The 20,669-nt window shown below is 30.8% G+C and overlaps 2 protein-coding genes across 2 annotated transcripts; one reads left to right on the top strand and one right to left on the bottom strand.

The window, feature by feature from the left end:
* The first annotated feature begins 65 nt into the window (after positions 1-65).
* Positions 66-2,952, top strand: LOC132946314 (luciferin sulfotransferase-like). Its single transcript, XM_061016244.1, has 4 exons — positions 66-410; positions 560-659; positions 1,407-1,776; positions 2,489-2,952. Exons 1-4 carry the CDS (start codon positions 215-217, stop codon positions 2,795-2,797), a joined length of 975 nt encoding a protein of 324 aa, XP_060872227.1. The 5' UTR covers positions 66-214; the 3' UTR covers positions 2,798-2,952.
* A 10,196-nt stretch (positions 2,953-13,148) lies between these two features.
* LOC132946890 (luciferin sulfotransferase-like) lies at positions 13,149-19,468 on the bottom strand. The gene is made up of 6 exons (XM_061017002.1): positions 19,205-19,468; positions 17,587-17,683; positions 17,320-17,500; positions 15,597-15,717; positions 15,429-15,523; positions 13,149-13,923 (listed from the first exon to the last, which is right to left on the bottom strand). Exons 1-6 carry the CDS (start codon positions 19,401-19,403, stop codon positions 13,630-13,632), a joined length of 987 nt encoding a protein of 328 aa, XP_060872985.1. The 5' UTR covers positions 19,404-19,468; the 3' UTR covers positions 13,149-13,629.
* Between the last annotated feature and the right edge of the window lie 1,201 nt (positions 19,469-20,669).

Genomic DNA, 20,669 nt, shown 5'->3' with positions numbered 1-20,669 from the left:
ACGCAAGAGAAAGTGAATTAGTTTACACATTACTTTCACTTCCCCCAAGAACAAGTTTAGGAGAAAGTATAGTTTAAAAGAAGAAAACGATCATACTGATCAAATTCAATTCAGTCGAGTCGCACTTCACAACTGGACTACAACGTTGTCTGCTTGCTTTATAGAAAAACAAATTTAACATTTATTTCATATTATAGTATATACATTTTTAAAGATGTATATAAAGTACGAAAATCTTGAGGATAAAATCGCTAAGAGACTGGACGATTTGTTCGGCGTCAAAGACTGTCTGATCGAAGTCAACCCAGGAAAATGTATACTTCCGCCCAAGTACAAGGATTTGGGCCAGAGAATTAAAAACATGGAGGTCAGACCTGATGATGTGTGGCTTGTATCGTATCCAAGAACAGGTAATAGTTTTAGTAATTTACTTCCGGATGTTTAACGAGATGTGAACAACGACACTGCATTTTACAACAATAGTGCGGAGTTGTTTGTGGGCATGACTAATACTTTGACACTGATTACAATTTTTTTGTCTCTATTAAATTTATCATAGGAAGTACCTGGGCTCAAGAAATGGTTTGGTGTATTTGCAATGACTTGGATTTTGTAAAAGCCAAGAGCATGATTGGACAACTAAGGACACCGTTATTAGAGTGAGATACACCTTCAACAAATTCTATACTTATTAGTTATTACTATGCTTATATTTTACTATAAAACAAACTTTTCATTGACATCTATTAAAATATATTATATTATATCCTATTATAAATACGGAAATAACATTGATATATAATATATAAATTATTGACCATATTTTAATAAAATATAATATGCTATAACTATTTACCATATAAAAACGATTTAATTATAACACCGTCTACACTGCGATTAACTATAATGTATATACTTAGTTAAATATGTCGTTGATTTATTATTATAAAATGTGTTGTGGATAAAAAATGTAAAAACATATAAACGTATTTTTTATGAAATCAAATTTACTGCTTTATCTTAAAAACCAAAATATTTTAATTATTTTTGTGGAGATAAATAATTACATATTGTATTTATTTATTTACCTACATAATCGGTTTAATCAAAAATAATGGTCAAAGGCAACCGACCTATTAATAAAATATGACTCCTTATTTTAACGAGGATAATAATATTTTGCACCAAAATAATTAATGACACAAAATCGAATATCGCGGCGCGTTAATCACAAATCGCACAGGTTGTCGGAACCGGCTCAATCCGACTTAACTACAGCAATTACCGTATTCCGTAATCGTATGATAATATACTTACGCCAGTTTTCGATACGTTTGTCGTCTTACAGTACGATATAATTTATATTATACCTATACCTACCTACATCGATTCGATATATGATTTAGGTTAACAGCTCTTATGGGCAACGACACGAGCAAATTGAAAGACGAACTGGGCAACTCGGTGGAACAGGTGGAGAACATGGCGTCGCCCAGGTTCATAAAAACACATTTGCCAGTCCCGTTGTTGCCCGAACAGTTGGACAACGTGAAACCGAAAATCGTCTACGTGACACGCAACCCAAAGGACATGTGCGTGTCTTATTACCACTATTGCAAACTAATACACGGCTTACACGGGTCGTTCGAAGAGTTTTGCGATCTCTTCATACAGGGCAAGACACCGATCGGTCCCATTTGGGATCACATACTGGGCTTCTGGGAGCAAAGAGACGAGCCCAACGTGCTGTTCATCAAGTACGAGGACATGAAAAAGGTGAGATCGAGGGTCGTGCAGGTGGTTATTGTCTATGATGTCGAAATTACTGACTGTGCCTACTATAGGCAGTCGTCATAAGCTGGGCTCACTAATGGATTCGCATAAACCTACTAATATGTAGCTCGGAATGTAAATAAAAGAAATCTGATTTGATAAAAAAAACCGTGTCTCGAATCTCGAAAAATTTAAAAATATTTAATGCTTATTTTTTGGGGGGGTTTTATTTTTAATGAATATAATTTTGTGTGTACCTATTGGTTTTATTGCATGGTAGGTATTTTATAACTTTTTAATAATTTAAAGGATAAATACATTTTACCATTTTAAATACCATTGATTTTATTGTCATGATATAATATATAAATCATCAATATTTAGTAATATTTTTATAAAAAGATTATAAATGTATAAATTTACTTTAAAAAATAAATTTTATTCTTTAAATTTTTAGCAAAAAATAATTTTCATATTTCTCTTATATAATAATATTTAAATAGAAAATTTTTAAAACATTGGCTTACTTCACTACACTACTAGTCTACATGTATTATTAATGGTGCATGTTTAGTTGCATATCACCACTTTTTTAGGTGTCTATATCATTAATTTATATGTAGAAAATTTAATTTAATTATATTTTTATTGATCCTCAATTATATGTATTAAAAATATCTAATAATAATAACGTCTTGGTTGTACAATATTATAGGACCTGAAAGGAGCCATCAGACAGGTATCAGATTTTCTCGACAAACACTTGACTGATGAACAGGTTTCTGCTCTGGAAGATCATTTGAGCTTCAACAGCATGAAGAAGAACCCTGCTTTGAATTTGGAACCAATACTTGCTATGATGGAAAAACAACCATCGAAAGAGACGAATCCCGACGAAACATTTATTAGGAAGGGAAAAGTTGGGGACTGGAAAAACTACATGTCGGAAGAGCTATCGGCAAAATTCGACAAATTCACAGAGGAAAATTTGAAAGGGACTGACCTAGCTTTTGAGACAAATTGATATAATTGACACTATTTATATATATGAAAATTATTTTTGTATCACTCTTAGTTTATAAGCATCCAGACAATAAGAACTACGTATAATAAACATGTATAAAACGTTAAATGTACAAATTATATTATTAAATAACAATTTAAAGTTTTAATGAAAATTCTAAATTCTTCTTTGCTATTTTTGAAAGATTTTACTGATTATCATCGCTCAGTTCAAAATGTTAAATCCTATATAATAGTTTTCCTGAATTTATATCCATCCACTTAAAGAGAATTAAAGTAAATTAAAACGAAAATATAAGTCATTATAGGCTTACCGGCGTAGGTACCTACTAACTCTTTTTCATAGATTTGGAATCAGTTCCAAATAACAGACATTTTTTTACTAAATTATCCATGCTACAAAAAAATCAAAATCTTACAGCCTAAAATACGTTACACCGACTTTACATTAAAATACATACAATTTAAATATTTTAAAAGAGAAACATCTTATAGACGCACAAACCTTCAACTAAAAATAATTTGGTGTTATTTTAATAATGCCGATCAACAATTTAAACTCACACAATGACCTATCATATTAATTATTATAATATACTATTAAGTTTGTATTTAACCAAAGAGTGTTTTTAATGAATGACTGCTTTCCTCAAACATTGACACGCATCATTTTTATAATATAATTATTTTAATTATATTTAATTAATTTAATATCAATATGTTTATTGTACTACGGTCTTAAAGGTATATAGAGATATTATATTGCAAATAATAAATATTTATTCTTTTTTTCAATCCAATTTTAATAAAAAAATATTATATTATAAAACTACATATTGTCATATTAATAAATTCTTGTTCTAATTTCAAGTAGTTAAAATATATAGATATTAACAAGACTCATACCTCCAACCATTGGTTATAATCAGCTAGTAATTTATACTAGTTATAGTCAATAGGACTCACTAATTTTCTAGTAAACATTTTAAATATTTTAGTTTATTGCTTAATATTATGAACTATATGATAATATATTTATATTATATATAGCGAGTTCCGAATAATGTGAAAAGTGATGACAGTAGTGCAGGTAATTTGGTGCTCCTAACTAAAGGTTGATTCCATATAACATATTTATTTTTTTAACTATTCTTTATTATCATACTTAAAAATATAACAAAATTAAACCACATTACACATACAGGGTAATGGAAACAGTTAACTATATAGAAAAAACGCTATCAATAATAGATTGCATTTGAGCATCGCGTATTTTTAAATACTCGCCTAAAATTACATAAATATTAAAATGTTATTTAATAAATGTTAAAAATGAATATGAATTTATGATAATATTGTAATCAGCTTTGATTTTGACGACCTGTTGATCATAAAGATGATTAATTTATCCAGTAATGACTCTCAAAAAATGTAATTTTAACATTATAAACTTATAACTAGAATAGTATTAGTATAATATTAATATTATAGTATTATTTTAATTTAATTTTAGTTTTAATTATTAGGTATTTATCACATTAAACTGAGTTTAAACTGTTTTGAATGCATAAATATTACATTATACATACATATTATAATGATATAAGTTATAATGGTGTATAACACATATTTTAAAATTTAAAATTTAAGTATAACTCTGGACGCTGGTAGGAATTTAAGTATTTAGTAACCTTTACTTTGAAATACAAATAAACTGCGATACACTATATATATTATACCCACCCATAAAAAATTGATATTATGTTGGCTATATAGTAAATAAATATAAGTGTAATACAGTGCTGGCTAAAAAGAGACTATATTGTTTTGTGCCTATACGTAAATGTTTAATCGAATAGAATTTATTTGTTTATTTGTACCGTAATATTTTCAACGGTGAATTGTTTCAAATGTATCCAATTAGTTTTATTTTTATTTTTTATTTTTTAATTTTAGATTTAATATCGAGTGTTTAAACTTAAAAGTAAAGTTATAAATGAATTTAATTGTTTTCCCTCTACTTAAAACAATCAAAATTAAACACTGCAGGCCGTACGGAAGTTGTCAAAGTAATTCGCAAGAAGTTCCAGCTACGTCGTCGATACCGAAAAAAGAAAAGGTCGTACGGAAGTCCTTATTTTAATGCTCTCTCCCATATCGCTGGTTATGATTAGAAAATGCATGAGTGAGAATTTTAATTTTTAATTTTTTACGCATTATTAGTAGTTCTCAATGGGAATGAAATTAATAATAATGCATTAATGGTTTAAAAATATTTCACAATAATACATATAAATGAAAATAGTTGATGACGAGGATAGTATTTTAAATGTTATAATTAGGGCTCAGAAGTTGTAGGACTGAAGGAGTTGTATATTATTCTATATTGTCGATTTATAGAACACTAAGCTAAAAAAATCCAAGCTATACAATGGTCAGTCTAAAAATTGAATATTGAAAATGCATATTTCGCAAATTTCGTTAATTTTTAATTTTTATTAGTTTAAAGTGTTCCTGACACACAAGGTCATCTAACTTAATGATAAAATAGTAACGATAATTAACATTTAGACAGTTGATAAGCGTAATTAATTACAATTATTTTCAACAAATTTCGGGCATTTACATCGATAAATATATATAATGATACAATAAAAAGAATTGTAAATTTAAAGGTGAAGTATTTTTTTTAATATTATTGGAGTTGAGATAGGGCGTCATGAGGACGTCCGCGTTTGAAACGCCGGAGGGTAGGCTTATCACTTAGTTTGAAATGTTTTGCGCTACTGGCGTTGTTTAGTTGGCTAAAAAAATTGATCGTAGATCTTGTATGTAGTCTTTGATTGATGGGAGTTTGAAGTCTGTGCGGAGTGCTTCGTTTCTGATGAACCAAGGGGCGTTGGATATTGTGCGTAATATCTTGGATTGGAATACTTGGATCTTATTGATGTGAGTTTTGGCACAGTTTCCCCAGATAGGGGCAGCATAGAGAACTAAAGGTCGTAGAATTTGCTTGTAAAGAAGCAGGGAGCAATTCCAGCTTAAGGCGGTTTGACGGTTGATTGAGGGGTAAAGAATTTTAAGACGTTGGTAACCTTGTTGTAGTTTCAAAGAAATGTGCGGGTTCCAAGTTAGTTTTTTATCTAGGATTACCTATTTGAAAAAAAATTAACTGATTTTTTTCTTTTTTAAGCTGTGTATTTTAATAATAATATTGAATATATAACTCCATATTATGAATGTAGGTAGGTATTTATTGTTATCACCACAATATATCGACTATTCGTTTAAGTTCTAACGAAAACGGTGCGATACGCATTTTATTCCGATATACTATCTTTACGAATATATTTTTTTCAGTTCAATAAAATGTCAAAATTCCATGCAGTTTTTCACCATATTTTAAATATTATAAATGTATTTTTTCAAATTTTACTTTTCTTTTAGTACAATTTAATAACAACAGAAAATGGATTTTTTGGAGTTTAAAATTTTATCAAACTATTTTGCATATTTGACATTTTTTTCATGCATATTTTACAATTTTTTTGTGCATATTTTTCTTTATTTAGCTCCGACAACTTCCGAGCACTATTGTTATAACTTATACCTTATAATATACATATTTTTACAGGCAGCTCCTTTACAAGAGTTTAAGTGCAAATTAAGTGTCAATTTAATTTATTTAAAATTACTTGAATGGTTTATATATTTATTGCCACTATTCTAACGTTGGTTTATTGTAACTGTTACATTTTTCACCAATATCCATATGGGTGTATTAAAAAAAGTCAAGTTCCTAATTTAAATGAACCCGTGTAACTTATAAATTTACGAGTGTTGGCAGAAAAAATTAACAGTACCTATTAAAATAAATTATTTTCAATAATAATTCACCAGTGCGTGTGTTTAATAATTTAAATAATTAAAGTCTAGTAATGTTGCCTATTGATTTAAAATGAAATCCACAGATTCGCCATATAAAAAAAAACTCAAGCTGCATCCATCGAATTCCCAAATGTCTAATCCAATCATGGACAGACTTTTGCAAATTTTACCATCATTACATAATTATTTTTCTTATTATTGTCAATCGTGATGATCTTTCGTCAAAACACATACCTATAAAACATTTCTTATATAGATACATTAAAAACAAACTTATCCACCATTGATCATTAACAGTAAATTACTTTGTGGTGAAAGTGTGGATAAAATTTGAAGCTTTATTTGTACGTGTGGATTAGGCCTTAACGGGGATACCACAATAAAAAAAACGTGCCATGTGTAATACCTCATGCATTTAAACGGACTTCATTATTCCAATGTTGCCGTTTTTCGCAAAGGTGGTGTGGAAATTTGCACACAACTTCCTGTTGAATAAATAAGGATAATACTGGAGTCTTTAAACTCCCCTTAAGATTACCGTCACCCTCAGTGCCAAATGAATGTGCACATAATATAGTTATAAAGTTATATCAAACTAACTACCTATATTCATTCAGCATTTAATTTTAGATTTTGATGAGCGGAGCAATTAGATAATATTAATCCTTTGAAATCAGTACCTAAATGCGCTCGTACAGGCAGGGTGGCTATGTCGTTGTTACGACGTTTATACCTACGTTGGAACAATATTATTCACTCGTGGTTCAATATAATATAATATGTGATTGTCTCTTTCTAGACCTTGAGTAGCTTATGGAGAAAGTGGAGCTGAAAACGTTTGGTTTCGATTGTTTTGAATCAAATGTATGTGTATAATATGATTATAATCATTTTTACATTTTCGAGGCATATGAATAGAGGACGCCACACGTCCATATTTCTATAGTCAAAATACCGCAGGAACCTAGAACAGACATCATTTAGTATATTATGTACATTTTTTATAGTAGAAAATTCAAATTTTGTGGCATTCATAAATTATAATATTATATTTTTATGTGAGATTTTTTTTTTTTTTTTTAAACTGCCAATGGCATCTTTATTTAAACGACCGAAAGTCTTTATAAATACAATACATAAAGGGTAGTATACGATAATATTATGAGTAAGTGACAATGATTACTTATATATTATGCGTTAACATGTTTGGGGTTGTACCTCCGGTGAGATAGTCCCTTACCTTAGCTTACGTTACTTAAACTAGGTCATATGGCTTTAAGCGTTTGAGTCGTCTAATGTCTTGCGAGTTGTCAAGAAGTTGTTTTGCACTTGCATTGGGATGCAGCTCGAGTTTTTTCGCATGTTTGTTGGCAAACTTTTTGATTTCATCTTGGATGGATGATATATTCAAGTCTCGATGGATGATTTCATTCCTGTCGTACCGGTATGCTGCAACAATGGTACGAAGGGCGATATTCTGACAGCGTTGGATGACTTCGATGTTGGATTTGCTGGCACAACCCCACAGTTGTATGCCATAAGTCCATATCGGTTTGATAATAGCTATATATAAAAGCCGTTTGCTCGTCAGGTCTAGTGTGGAACGTCTTCCAACTAACCAGTATAGTTTGCGCATTTTTTCTTGAATTTGTAGTTTTTTTTGACGGACGTGATGCTTCCAGTTAAGGCGAGAATCAAGGTGCATACCCAGATATTTCACTGAGTCTTTTTGTGGAATTGACGTGTCATCCAGCAAAATTCGGAGATTTTCAGTTTTACGTAGTGTATAATTTACGTGCATTGACTTATCTTTATTAATCTTGATTTTCCATTTCCTTGTCCAATTAGAGATGTGATTGATTGAGGCCTGTACGTTTTCGGTCGCAGTCTGTTGATTACTGCTTGTTGCTAAAATTGCAGTGTCGTCAGCAAACATAGCTGTCATTGAGTTACCATTGGTTGGGATGTCAGCTGTGTAGAGTAGATAAAGGATTGGTCCCAGTACACTACCTTGTGGAACTCCTGCTAGTGTGTTTTTCCAACTTGTGATCGCTTCTTCGTGTACAACTCTAAATTGTCTTTCGGTCAAATAAGATTCTAAGAGTGCACACCATGTGTGTGGTAGTTGCTCTCGTAGTTTTATAAGTAGTCCTTTGTGCCAAACCTTATCAAAGGCTTGGGCTACATCTAGAAACACTCCGCAGCAGTATTTTTTTTCCTCAAAAGCCTTGCTTATTACATTGGTGACTCGATGAACTTGTTCAATAGTAGAATGTTTGTTCCTAAATCCAAACTGATGGTCTGGTATAAGGTGTCTTGCTTCTATAAGAGGTTTTAAGCGTTTAAGAAGTAGTTTTTCAAAGAGCTTTGACATGCTTGGGAGAAGCGATATTGGTCTGTACGAGGTAGCTTGTTCTGGTGGCTTACCTGGTTTTAGTAGCATGATCACTTGCGCCTTTTTCCATTGCATAGGGAAACTTTCGAGTCGTAAGATTGCGTTGTAAATATGTGTCAAAAGGATAATCGTCTTCTTTGGTAACTCTTTAAGTATGCGTGGGCTGATCTCGTCGAAACCAGGTGCCTTTTTTGGGTTGATGTTGTTATCGATTTCATGGGCGACTTCTAGAGGTGTGAAAAACCGTATTTTTTCTCTTATTTCGTTGAGTGGTGGGCATTGTATTACATCGAGTTCGGATGCGATATCATTTGGTTGAAATACATTCTCAAGGTATTGGGCGTATACTTCAGCTTTGTCTTGCTCACTGCGTGCCCAAGTACCATCTATTTTTCGAATAGGTGGCACGTGGGTATGAGGTCTTTTAATGCGTCTTGTGGCTTTCCATAATGAGTAATCGGTATCATCCGTTGCAGATAGGCCACTCAAGTACGATTTAAATGTTTCGTTTTTCATTTCGTTAATTTTGTCACGTAATATTTTACTAATACGGTTCCAATTAGTTTTATCCTCTGGATGTCGAGTTCTATGCCAGGTTCTTCTCGCCTTACGCTTTTGTTGAACTAGTTCTCTAATTTCAAGCGGGTAGGTGATCTCTCGGTTATTTCCTCCTGGAATTATTGGTGTTGCCACTTTTATTGCTTCCGTGATATCCTTAGTTAGTTTTTGTACTACCACTTCAATGTCTGATGGTGTTTTTAACTTCACTGAAAGCGTGGTGGTTTCTTCGAGGGTAGTCCTAAAGAGGTCCCAATCTGTTCTTTTGTTTGTGAGAAAGATTTTCCGTTCTTTCATAATGACATTTGAACTTAGTGAAAGTAACACAGGAATATGGTCGGACGATAATTCTATTAGTCCCTCAACTTCAACGTAGTTAGGTGAGATATTTTTAACCACGAAAAAATCTAATAGGTCAGGTATCTTATTCGGGTCGGTTGGCCAGTAAGTTGGTTTTCTGGTGGAGATAGTTCCAGCGTTGATAGTATTAATTGTCTTGAACAGGGCACGTCCTTTCTGGGTGATTAGTCTTGATCCCCAGTGAGTGTGTTTTGCATTGTAGTCTCCACCAACAATGAATCTATTTCCTAGCTTGCGGAAGAAGTCAGTGAATTTAGTTTCATCTGCACCTCCCTGTGGTGGGCAGTAGATAGCCGTAACCGTAAGGTCATTGTTTCCATCATTGACCCTAACGGTTGTGGCTTGCAAATATAATTGCGAGTGTTCTTCTAACTCGAAATGTTTAATGGATTCTTTTATAAATATCGCTGTACCTCCACGAGCTTTACCGCTAGGATGGAGAGTGGTATAGATATTATAATTTCTGATTTTTAGAACAGTCCAAGGTGTAAAATGTATTTCTGATACTAGAGCAATATCAATGTTTTCATTGTGCAAGAAGTCATCGAGTTCTTGTTTGCGCTGAACAAGCCCATTGGCGTTCCATGCTATGATTCGCAATATGCGATTCATTACTTTTTCTTTTGACTTTTGTTGTTAGACTTAGATTGATTACTTTCTAATCTATCCAGTCTAGATGTGACTTTTTCTAGCGATTTTGTTATATTAGTAAGTGCAGATAAAATATCTAATAACGAGGGGTCGTTTACGTTGGACTGTTGTTGCTGATTGGACGTTTGAGGCGTTGTATTAATATTAGGAGAGCTTGTCATCTGTGCATAAGAGATGGCCGCTGTGACAGTTTTCGTTGGTTTTTGTTGAATGCGTTGTACTGCAGTGATCTTTTTTGGGTGTACTCTTTCTTCTGCCTTTTTGTAGGCAGAGCAGCCCTTCCAGTTTGCTGTGTGAGCTTCACCACAATTAGCACATTTAGCTTTTGATTTTTTTGACTTTTGGCAGTCTTCTGTTCTATGATCTTCACTACATTTTACACACACTGGTTTTTTGTGGCAGTAATTTTGTGTATGGCCAAAAGACTGACAGTTTTTACACTGTGGCACATCTTTTTTCTTCCTTGGTGGTTCTATTTTGATTTTATGATAACATAGACTATCTAACTTGTAAATATCTTTATTATTTCCTTGTGGAACTAGGTCTACGAAAAATAAAGGCAATCTTATACGCTTGGTTTCACTGTTTTTATCATTGGGATTGAGTTTTTTTTTAATTTGAATGTTTGAGACATCACAAGCGGGAAACCCTTTGTCGAGTAGGTCTCTTTTGATTTCACATATGTCAGTTTCTGGGTGCAATCCACGTATTACGACCCGGAATTTTTTTTCAGCTTTCAATTGAAATCTATGAAACTCGATTTTGTTGATTTCAAGAGCTTTTAGTGTTCGTCTAAACTGCTGTTCGTCCTCTGTAGAGATTTTTATGTCACCGTTAGCGAAAGTTTTTAGTTGCTGTTCGTGGCCGGCGACTTCTTCGCGAGTTAAAATAGTAACTAAGTTTTGTATATCGTTAACACCACATGCTGTGATTGGTGGTGGTTTGTATATTTTTGGTACTGATTGAATGACATCATTATCTGTTAGTTGGGTGTGTTTTGTCTGCGCGTTTGAACTAATCACTGAGCTGTGGCCAGCTCCATTATGTACGTTTTTACTTATAGCAGTGGTAGTATTAGTATTATTGGTAATAGTATTACTCACTTGGATGTCTAGTAGTTGGCTCTGTAATTGTGCATTACTCGCTTGTAATTCCATTACAAGTTTATGCAATGTTTCATTTTCATTTTGCATACGTACCAGTATTGCTTGGTCGACGGAAATTAATGTTGTCGCCGTAGTAGTGTTGTTCGTCGAATCCATTGCTGGACGACGGTCTGAGCCGCCACGATAAGATATCGAATAACGCAGCGATGTATAATAACATGTATTAATTAAGATAAGCGGAACGACCCGCGATAGCGCACAATAACGACGACACGAAGCACACGCGTGTGTTCGCGACGACTGTCGGCACAATACTATGTGAGATTTAGAGTTTTATTTTTTCAATAGTTTACATATCTACAATAATATTATACTATAAACTATTAATCTGCCAAAAATGAATGATTTTATAATTTTTTATTTTACAGTATACAATTATTGAGTTGAAAAAATAAAACCACTATTGGTACATACCTGATAAAATTCTTATTTATTAACTCTGAAAATTTGAATACTCTACAATAGGAATTTATTTATGAATGGTGTCTGTTCGCGCATATCCTTTTACCTGTCTAAATAACGATAACCACTTTGGAACAACCGTGTCACCGTGATGATAACCTAAAGAAGGGTTTACTCTATTATTATACTACAACTACCTTGGACTATTTTAGTTCATATGCGGAATGCTAGAATCGAGCGCCGTTGGAAGTTGGAAGTCAAAACCAAGTAAGTCCTGTTTACTGGCATGCATTTCCATATTTCATTCAACGATACAGTTGGATTTTACCATTTTATCATTCTGTTTTATGTTATTTGTTTTATGTCTTCTCGTACATTAACCATAATATAATGATAATGGTATAATTATGGTAGAGGTACCCATAATCTATATTCTATAAGTACCTATATATGTATTTAAAATTTATCCGAAATAATGTATCATTTATTATTTGTTCAGTGTTTACACGGACTCTCAAAACTAATATTTTGTTTTTATTATGGTTACGGTCATATTATAACCCTGCACACCCCCGTTTCCGTGTGCGTACTTCAGGCAATGTAATTATCCTGATCATGTAGCAATTTTACTCAGAGAACAACCGTTTTTACGAGCATATTTCAGACACTCTAAGTGTCAATTAGCCAAAGTCTTGGCACATATGTTTTCATCATATGAAAAAACTAGCTATGGGATAAACGTTTGTGTGCCAACGCTGGGGAATTTAGACTGCTATTGAAGTATGCTTATAAAAATGTCTGGCTTTGTCATAAACTAAGATCATAGGTGCCACTATTTCAGAACAATTAGATCATCTGCAATATGTACATGAAAACAGATGCTTCTTGAAATACAATTATCAGCTGGCCTAACCAATAAATGAATAAAGATATTAAAGATATATTAAATATGTTATTTAATAAATGTTAAGAATTAATATGGATTTATAATATTGTAATCAGCTATGATTTTGACTACCTATTTAAAGTCATAAAAAAAATTAATTTAGTAGTGACTCTCAAAAAAGGTCAATTTAACAATACAAACTACAAACTACAAAGATATAACTTATAGATAGGTAACCAAATCGGTTAGGTTTTTTAAGTTTTTGATTCCAATTAACGATTGATTCTATGAACTAGTGATCACATTATGTGAAACTCACTGTAGGTATATTTTATTATTTTCCTATGAAATAATTTACGGAACGTATACAAAGTTGAATGACCAATCAAATAAATAAATAATAAAAATAAATAAATAAATAATAATAAAAATAAATAAATAAATAAATATCATTAGTTTTGTTATTACGTTCGCATTAAAAACCGAACACCATAGGCTCTATAGTTAACTATACTTAATTAATTTCATTAAAACTTTAATCCACTTTTGCCCAGACATTTCTCTTCCCATTCGTCAAAAATTTTTACAAACTCCGGTGACATTTTTTGTTTTCCTCCTCCCACTGTACCACTTCTCATAAAACTTCCATCAGCGTCAATTAAATTGTGAGTTTTATTAATCTCAATAACTGGCTCGTAATTGACAGCTCTGTTGTTCTTCATGCTTTCGAAACTTAAATGATCTTCCAAAACCAACACCTGATCGTCAAGCAAATCTTTGCCTAAAAATTGACCTGTTCGACGAATTACCGCACGTAAGTCCTATTCAAACAAATGAAAAAATGTTTTTAAAATAATGTTTATATTATATAATGTTCTTGACTAATGTTAAGTTTAACCATGCCTTTTAGGTTATGGCAACCTTTCGGGTTTCAGTAACTAATGATTAACAATGTGCAACTACGCGTGGCTCATGATCAATAGGCTTACGTAATTTACGTAAAAATAAATAAAAAATATTTGATTACAATTGTTCAATATCAAATCTGATAAATCAAAAAATATTAATTTAACTCGAGACCCGCAGGCTACGACATGGTTTGTTATGTCATATTGTACCGCGGTATCGCAGATACTCTTAAATTCATTAATTGTAGAATTGTAGCCTTGTATAAGTACCTATAATCGACGGTTCGTTAATTGGGTATATTTAAATTATATTATTGCCAAAAATCTGGTGTATTGTAATTAGTAGGTACTATGTTTTAGAAGGGAAAGAAAGTTTGGACCAATCGATAAATACAACCGATTACGACATAATAAGATTAGACCAAATTATAAACACCTAGAGAGTATAGACGGCTGCACAGTTTATATTTGTCACTCATTTGCCTATAAAATATAAAATTACAGGATATAGGTACACTTAATAAAATCTTTTATTTCAAATAGACCCCAACAAGTACATTAGACGGGAAATTTAGTCAAGAATATAATATTATTTATTTATTTATTGGTACCACAGGTTAGGTTCTATTTGGTTTATAATTTATATTAATGATGTATCGCGTATTCAATTTAAAATCTAATATTTAAATCTATCTAATCTATTTAAAAATGTATAAATAACTATCTATGAACTTGAACTATTTTTGTATATGTTTGGAATTTATGTAACTGATAATTATCAGCCTTAACATAATTTATTATAATTCAATAGATTTAAACAAAATTACAATAATTCTCTTATTGTTATTGTTCAACTATACCCCAAAGTCCAATTGTTAAAGTTTTAATATTATTACGTAAATATAATATTGATGAATCAAACTACTTTTAATATTATTTCTTCTTACATTTGAAGTAGTCTCTTCTTTCTTCTCGTGTTAAATAATATTGCTGTATACTATTACATTATGCATTCTTGTTTATTTAAATTATAACTTATCGAAATAACTCATATCATTCACATACAAGCTGTTTGCTTACTTGGCTGAGTTGCAACTTTTATTTATTTAAGTATTACTCTATAATTATATGTATATTATTTTTATATTGCAATAAATTTAACTTATTATTATTATTATTAACTTAGCATGTCGTAAATTAAAAAGTAAATATATGATAAAATGGTGAATTATAAATATTTAAAATGTAACCATTGCTTGTAAATGATCTTTAAATTGTATGGTTATATTGTTATTTGGTCATTATAGACAAAACATATGGTTAAATTTAACGTTAACTTAGCCAGTCATTAGCCAAGCACTGGACATTATCTGTAACACATATATGAGCAAATCAAAATAATACGTTTGATCAATTACCTGTTTCATGTCTTCGTACTTCAAAAAAAGTACTTGCGAATCCTCTCTTCGGTCCCAGTAGCCAAGAATGTGATCAAAAAATGGGCTGAAACAGACTTAATTGCACAAGTTGTTAGTGTACGTTGTTTTACACTTTATATTACATATTTTTACAGAGAATTTACTCACGGGAATCGGAGGTAAACAATTTACAAAAATCTTCAAAATTTCCTGTATATCCCTCTAATAAACAACAATGGTGAAAATATGAAAGGCAAGTGTCTTTTGGATTTCTGGCCACGTAAACGATCTAAAAGATAATACGTATAATGTATATAGTAATATTATTATTTGATGATTTTTCGTGATAATTAGAGCGCGGATTTGTATGCATTTGCATATTTATTCTGGTTGATCGTATGATATGCTAAGTGAACACACAATTTGTTTCATGACATGACAATTTAAAAAATGAAACTTTTTATCGCATATTTTTGCATATTTTGACATTTTTTTATTTTAAGGGCTTATTTTACAATTTTAATAGCATATTTCATCTTTTAGTGCATATTTTGATTTTTTTAGACATTTTTAAAACGTATAGTATTACAATATAAGAAAAAAATATCATATCTTTATAGTTTCGATTAATATCAAAATAAATTAATAGGTATACTTGTCGGTATAAACGGTTTTCCCAAATATGACCTTAGATCAATAGTCGAGGTAATAAAATACATAATAAGATAAAGATTTTAAATACTAAAATTTGTTTTAAGATACATTCTTAATATAAATTGATTCCTATTTTTTTTCTTATAGATTAAAACTACCTGCAAAAAAAAAAGGTAGATAAGTATTTATAGTAGGGTTCGATAATTTTTTTGCTAATTTTATTATGCATATTTTTATTTTTTGTGCATGTTTTAACATTTTAGTGCATATATTTATGCATATTTAGGATTTTTTAGCGTATATTTGGTTGGTTTTTAATGCAAATAAATCCGTGCTCTAATGATAATGAAATGGTTGAACTATATATGGTATATAATGTGTTTCATATAAGCTGCATTAGAGGATGTTACTTACTCTACCAGATTGTTATACAGTTTGTTTTGTGTTAAATGTTTAATAAAAGAATACCAAAACTCTATGATTATAAAGTGAAATAGTCGTGTAGTCCTCGACATAGGAGATTTTGTAATTATTTTTGGTATTTTAACATAGTGTTTAAATAAGTGGTACTCCCAAGAAAAAAATGTAAGCTGAATATTGGGCGACTGTCATCATTCGCGTTGAAGCTTTGAAAGGAATCCTTGAATTTTAATATTGACTAAAAAATATTGTGTAATGTATACCTAATATTCCATGATAAATACATAGAAAAACCAAACATTCAAAACGGATAAACCATAGATAAGAACATAATCGAACCCAATATTTAGTATAATCAACTTGTATTTAAATAACAACCAATACCACACGTCGATTTCTCCTGTAAAATCTAAATTATGTATTTTTATCAACACAACCTAACAGGTCGAGGCTTACAAGTTAAAGTGTCATTTATGTTACCTACCTACATATATATATTAACAATATGTAACCCATTGACAATTATATAACCTATACTAATTATAGTATAGCTATTTTATTGATTATATGGATTACATTGTACTACCTATAGCTGGTAATATACCAATATAATTTATTCAAATCCTACATTTAAGGTATAATTGATTAAGTGCACGTGAGTTTACAAAAAAAAAAGTTTACAAAAATATGTAATATAATATTATTTAAATAATGTGTAACATTGTAATATTAATGTTAAAGGGATTTTGGACACAAAACAGTTGTCAAAAAAAACGATCCTACTATTGTATGTAAATACTCGGAAGTTGGGCCTTACTTTAGCTTTAGTGCTTTGATCTCTAAGTTTTTTTGGCAGAAGTTTGTAAGGTAAATGAGTCTTGATAAATCTCGGAGATTTTAATCCATTTATGAACTCGATCGAATCAGACACGTACAACGGTAGCTTGAGGTCTGGTTTTTCCGGCAGCACTTTTTCATAGTCAAATAGTGGCGTGTGGCTAAAATCAAATCAATAATGTCAATCGTTAAATTAAAATGTACCTACGTTCTTCTGAATAATGACAGATACGTAGTGTATAGTTACTCTAAAAACGGAAATCTTTCGGGCAGAAATTGTTTGGCACCTTCGAAGTCTAAATCTTTTGCAATACACCACGTCATCTCCTGACACCACGTGGTTCCTAGAACACAATAGGTTTCTTTTTTTATACGTTCGGTTGTAGTCACGAAAAACAAACGCCTCCAAGCAATATGATATGACAACAAAAGAAGAATACCACTTTCTTTTTTATTATTATTATTGATTAATGGTATGACATGATATTCGCTTGTCAATCATCGCCTCGCTATATCTATGACATCCTATTCAACAAGTCCATACTTATAATATATACATGTACAATATATAATAATATAATGGTGTAGGTATAATGTTGTTATTTATTACCTTTAGTAATTATGTTAAATTAAAAATACATATATAACAATGTTTTTCAAACCAATACACGTTATTGGGACGGCAAGCATCGTGAATATATATTATTATTTTGATTTTTTTTTTCTCAAGAAAATGTGTCCAATATTATAATAAATAGGTCGTAAATGTAATTGTTGTGTTTTAAATACTTGTTGGGTACTTTGTAATTTGTTTCTGTTACAATACCTATTAAAATGTGAAGATAAAATGCCGGTGTCAAGTATTCGTCTCGCTTCGATCGTCCCGAACAAAATATTCAAAAAAATAATTTTTGAACAGGTCGCTTATTATGTGTATCATATATACTGTATACATGACGTATTGAAGTGTGTCCATATTAAACGTTAATGGTTTTTTATTTATTTCAAAAATTTTAAAACGATTATTCACCGCGTGTTCGCATTCCAAATACGAGGCATTTTAAATATAAGTAAATAATATTATTATACACTTGAATTATGATTTAATTTATTTGTATATATAATTTCTAACCAATACAACTTGTTAGGTACAGTAAAATATTTCTTTTTCAACATTCATTTTAAGTTTCATTTGTAACGTTTACACTATATTTACCAATTAGTAATTACCATAGTATTTAAAGTTAGTATTTCTTATGCTGTTTCGAATGACCTTATTTCATATTTTAGAAATGTAACAAAAATAATAAAATTATAGTGATTTTTTTTAATAAAGACCTAAAGCCTAAGGGACATTCTTTCTATTTGATAAAAATAAAAGAACAAATTATCAAATTGTACAATAGAATAATAATATTTATGACCTGTGTATCAATAAAGAATAACGTATCCACATAGATGTAGACAATAGTCAATATAAATCATTATACAATAAACATGTTTACAAGTACATAGCCAATCGAGTCATGCTCATATATTATTATAATGAACTACTCAAAACCAAGTTTAATTATTTAGTTTTCAACTTGTTTTCATTGTCTTCTGTAGATTATTATAGTTTGGTGAAAATAATTATTGTTAACAGACAACAGTAGGAACTATTAACAATTGATAAATAAATGTATACAATACAAAAAATACTTGCATTTACAATGATAATTATTATGCAGTGATATATATTCTTATGTTGATATTTTAAACTGTACCTACGGAATGCGATGTCAATTAAATTGTTCGTGACAAGTCTTGTTTGATATTTTTCAACTATAATACGTTTTTAATTGGAAATTTAAATAAACTGAAACCTGTTTTTGGATAGCTGCAGACCCAAATGTCATCGTCCCTGATGTCCATGTCCTGTATACGTTGTCCAAACTTCTTGAAGTACACGGGCAGCACGACATCGTTAGCTTTAATGTATCCATTTCGAAAGCTGGTAACGAAACACTTATTCAGAATGTCGGATACTTCGTTGTCCACACTCGAATACGTTATGTCAGCCATGTTTACACGTAAAGCCGGTATATGGTTATGCTCGCGGAGACTTGTTCAATAGAAACTCTATAACATGCGATGATAGCTGTTTTTATACATCTCTATAGAGGCGTGCTGTGTTCTGGAGAGGGTATTCCCATTATATTATTATGTGTTAACAAATATTTCTACTTTGTCATTGAATGCGTTTTATAAATTCATAGCTTGTGGTGCTTATATATTATATTAAATCCTTATGATTATTGTATAGATTAGTAATTTATTTAAATTGTTTAAAGTCATCGTTTTCAATATCTGCAAGCAAATGCAATTTAAATGTGGCTAGAAGGTATACATATACTGGAAAAAAAAACTTTTCTAGCTGTTATAGAGAGTTCAAAATATCGTAGTCAACCATCTCTGCAGGTGATGATTATACAGGTTGATATAGTTGCGGCCTAGATAAAAAAAAAAATACACAAAAATCGAACCGCATTGACGGTATTGAACATAATATATAAGGTTCTTTTGTGGTGATTCATGGTCACCTCTTAAATGATTAATGATTACTGATCAATTTCAGCAAAAACATCTTAGGAATATAAAATTGAATACAATCATTTTGTACATATTATATCGCATAGGATGGGACCAACTGTAAACTCACAATTCATTGTGTTTGTGGGATGAGATGACAATCAAGGCTATAGTACCTACTGTATTATTGACCCTATTATTTCCAAGTTTTAGAGCCTTCAAAGTTTGTACAAACCGAGGTTGAAAATATTTTGATGCCTAGTCTATTTTTTACTAGTTTATACCAGTTACCACCACTACATCCGATGCCCACAGACGAATCAAAACGAGACCCACAATAATCTTACCTTGACCGCTGAGCCAAAGATAAGTTAATTTATTATACAACATTATACGAATACAAATGAAAACAACACGGCGATAAACATAATATAATAATATTATATAGATAGACAAATATTTTTGTTTCAATTACTCTGCAGTATATTAGGTAGGTATTCGTGTAACTGTGTAAGTTGGTTTTACGAAATCATGTATATGATAATACTACATATATAAACACGAATACCAACTCACGGCTTAGAGCAGTTTAGGGCTTGCTTATTTTTCTTAAAACAAAATATTTAATAATTGAATTTCACTGAAGTTGAACGTTTAGCTAAAGTTCTTAAGCATGCATTTGTATATAAAAATGTAAAGTTTCAAATCAACAGTCGTCGAAATGTTTGTAAGAAATTAGAAAATGTGTAATTAAATATC

The sequence above is a fragment of the Metopolophium dirhodum genome, chromosome 6, assembly GCF_019925205.1.
Source record: "Metopolophium dirhodum isolate CAU chromosome 6, ASM1992520v1, whole genome shotgun sequence".
NCBI lineage: Eukaryota > Metazoa > Arthropoda > Insecta > Hemiptera > Aphididae > Metopolophium > Metopolophium dirhodum.
This window is presented reverse-complemented; position numbering and strand designations above follow the sequence as displayed.

Coding starts and splice junctions, on each gene's coding strand:
- LOC132946890 (XM_061017002.1), bottom strand. CDS start 19,403: ATGGCTGACATAACGTATTCGAGTGTGGACAACGAAGTATCCGACATT. Junction 17,684..19,204: donor CTGCAGCTATCCAAAAACAG/GTTTCAGTTTAT, acceptor ATTGTGTTCTAG/GAACCACGTGGTGTCAGGAG. Junction 17,501..17,586: donor GAAAGATTTCCGTTTTTAGA/GTAACTATACAC, acceptor ATTTGATTTTAG/CCACACGCCACTATTTGACT.
- LOC132946314 (XM_061016244.1), top strand. CDS start 215: ATGTATATAAAGTACGAAAATCTTGAGGATAAAATCGCTAAGAGACTG. Junction 411..559: donor TGTATCGTATCCAAGAACAG/GTAATAGTTTTA, acceptor AATTTATCATAG/GAAGTACCTGGGCTCAAGAA. Junction 1,777..2,488: donor AGTACGAGGACATGAAAAAG/GTGAGATCGAGG, acceptor ACAATATTATAG/GACCTGAAAGGAGCCATCAG.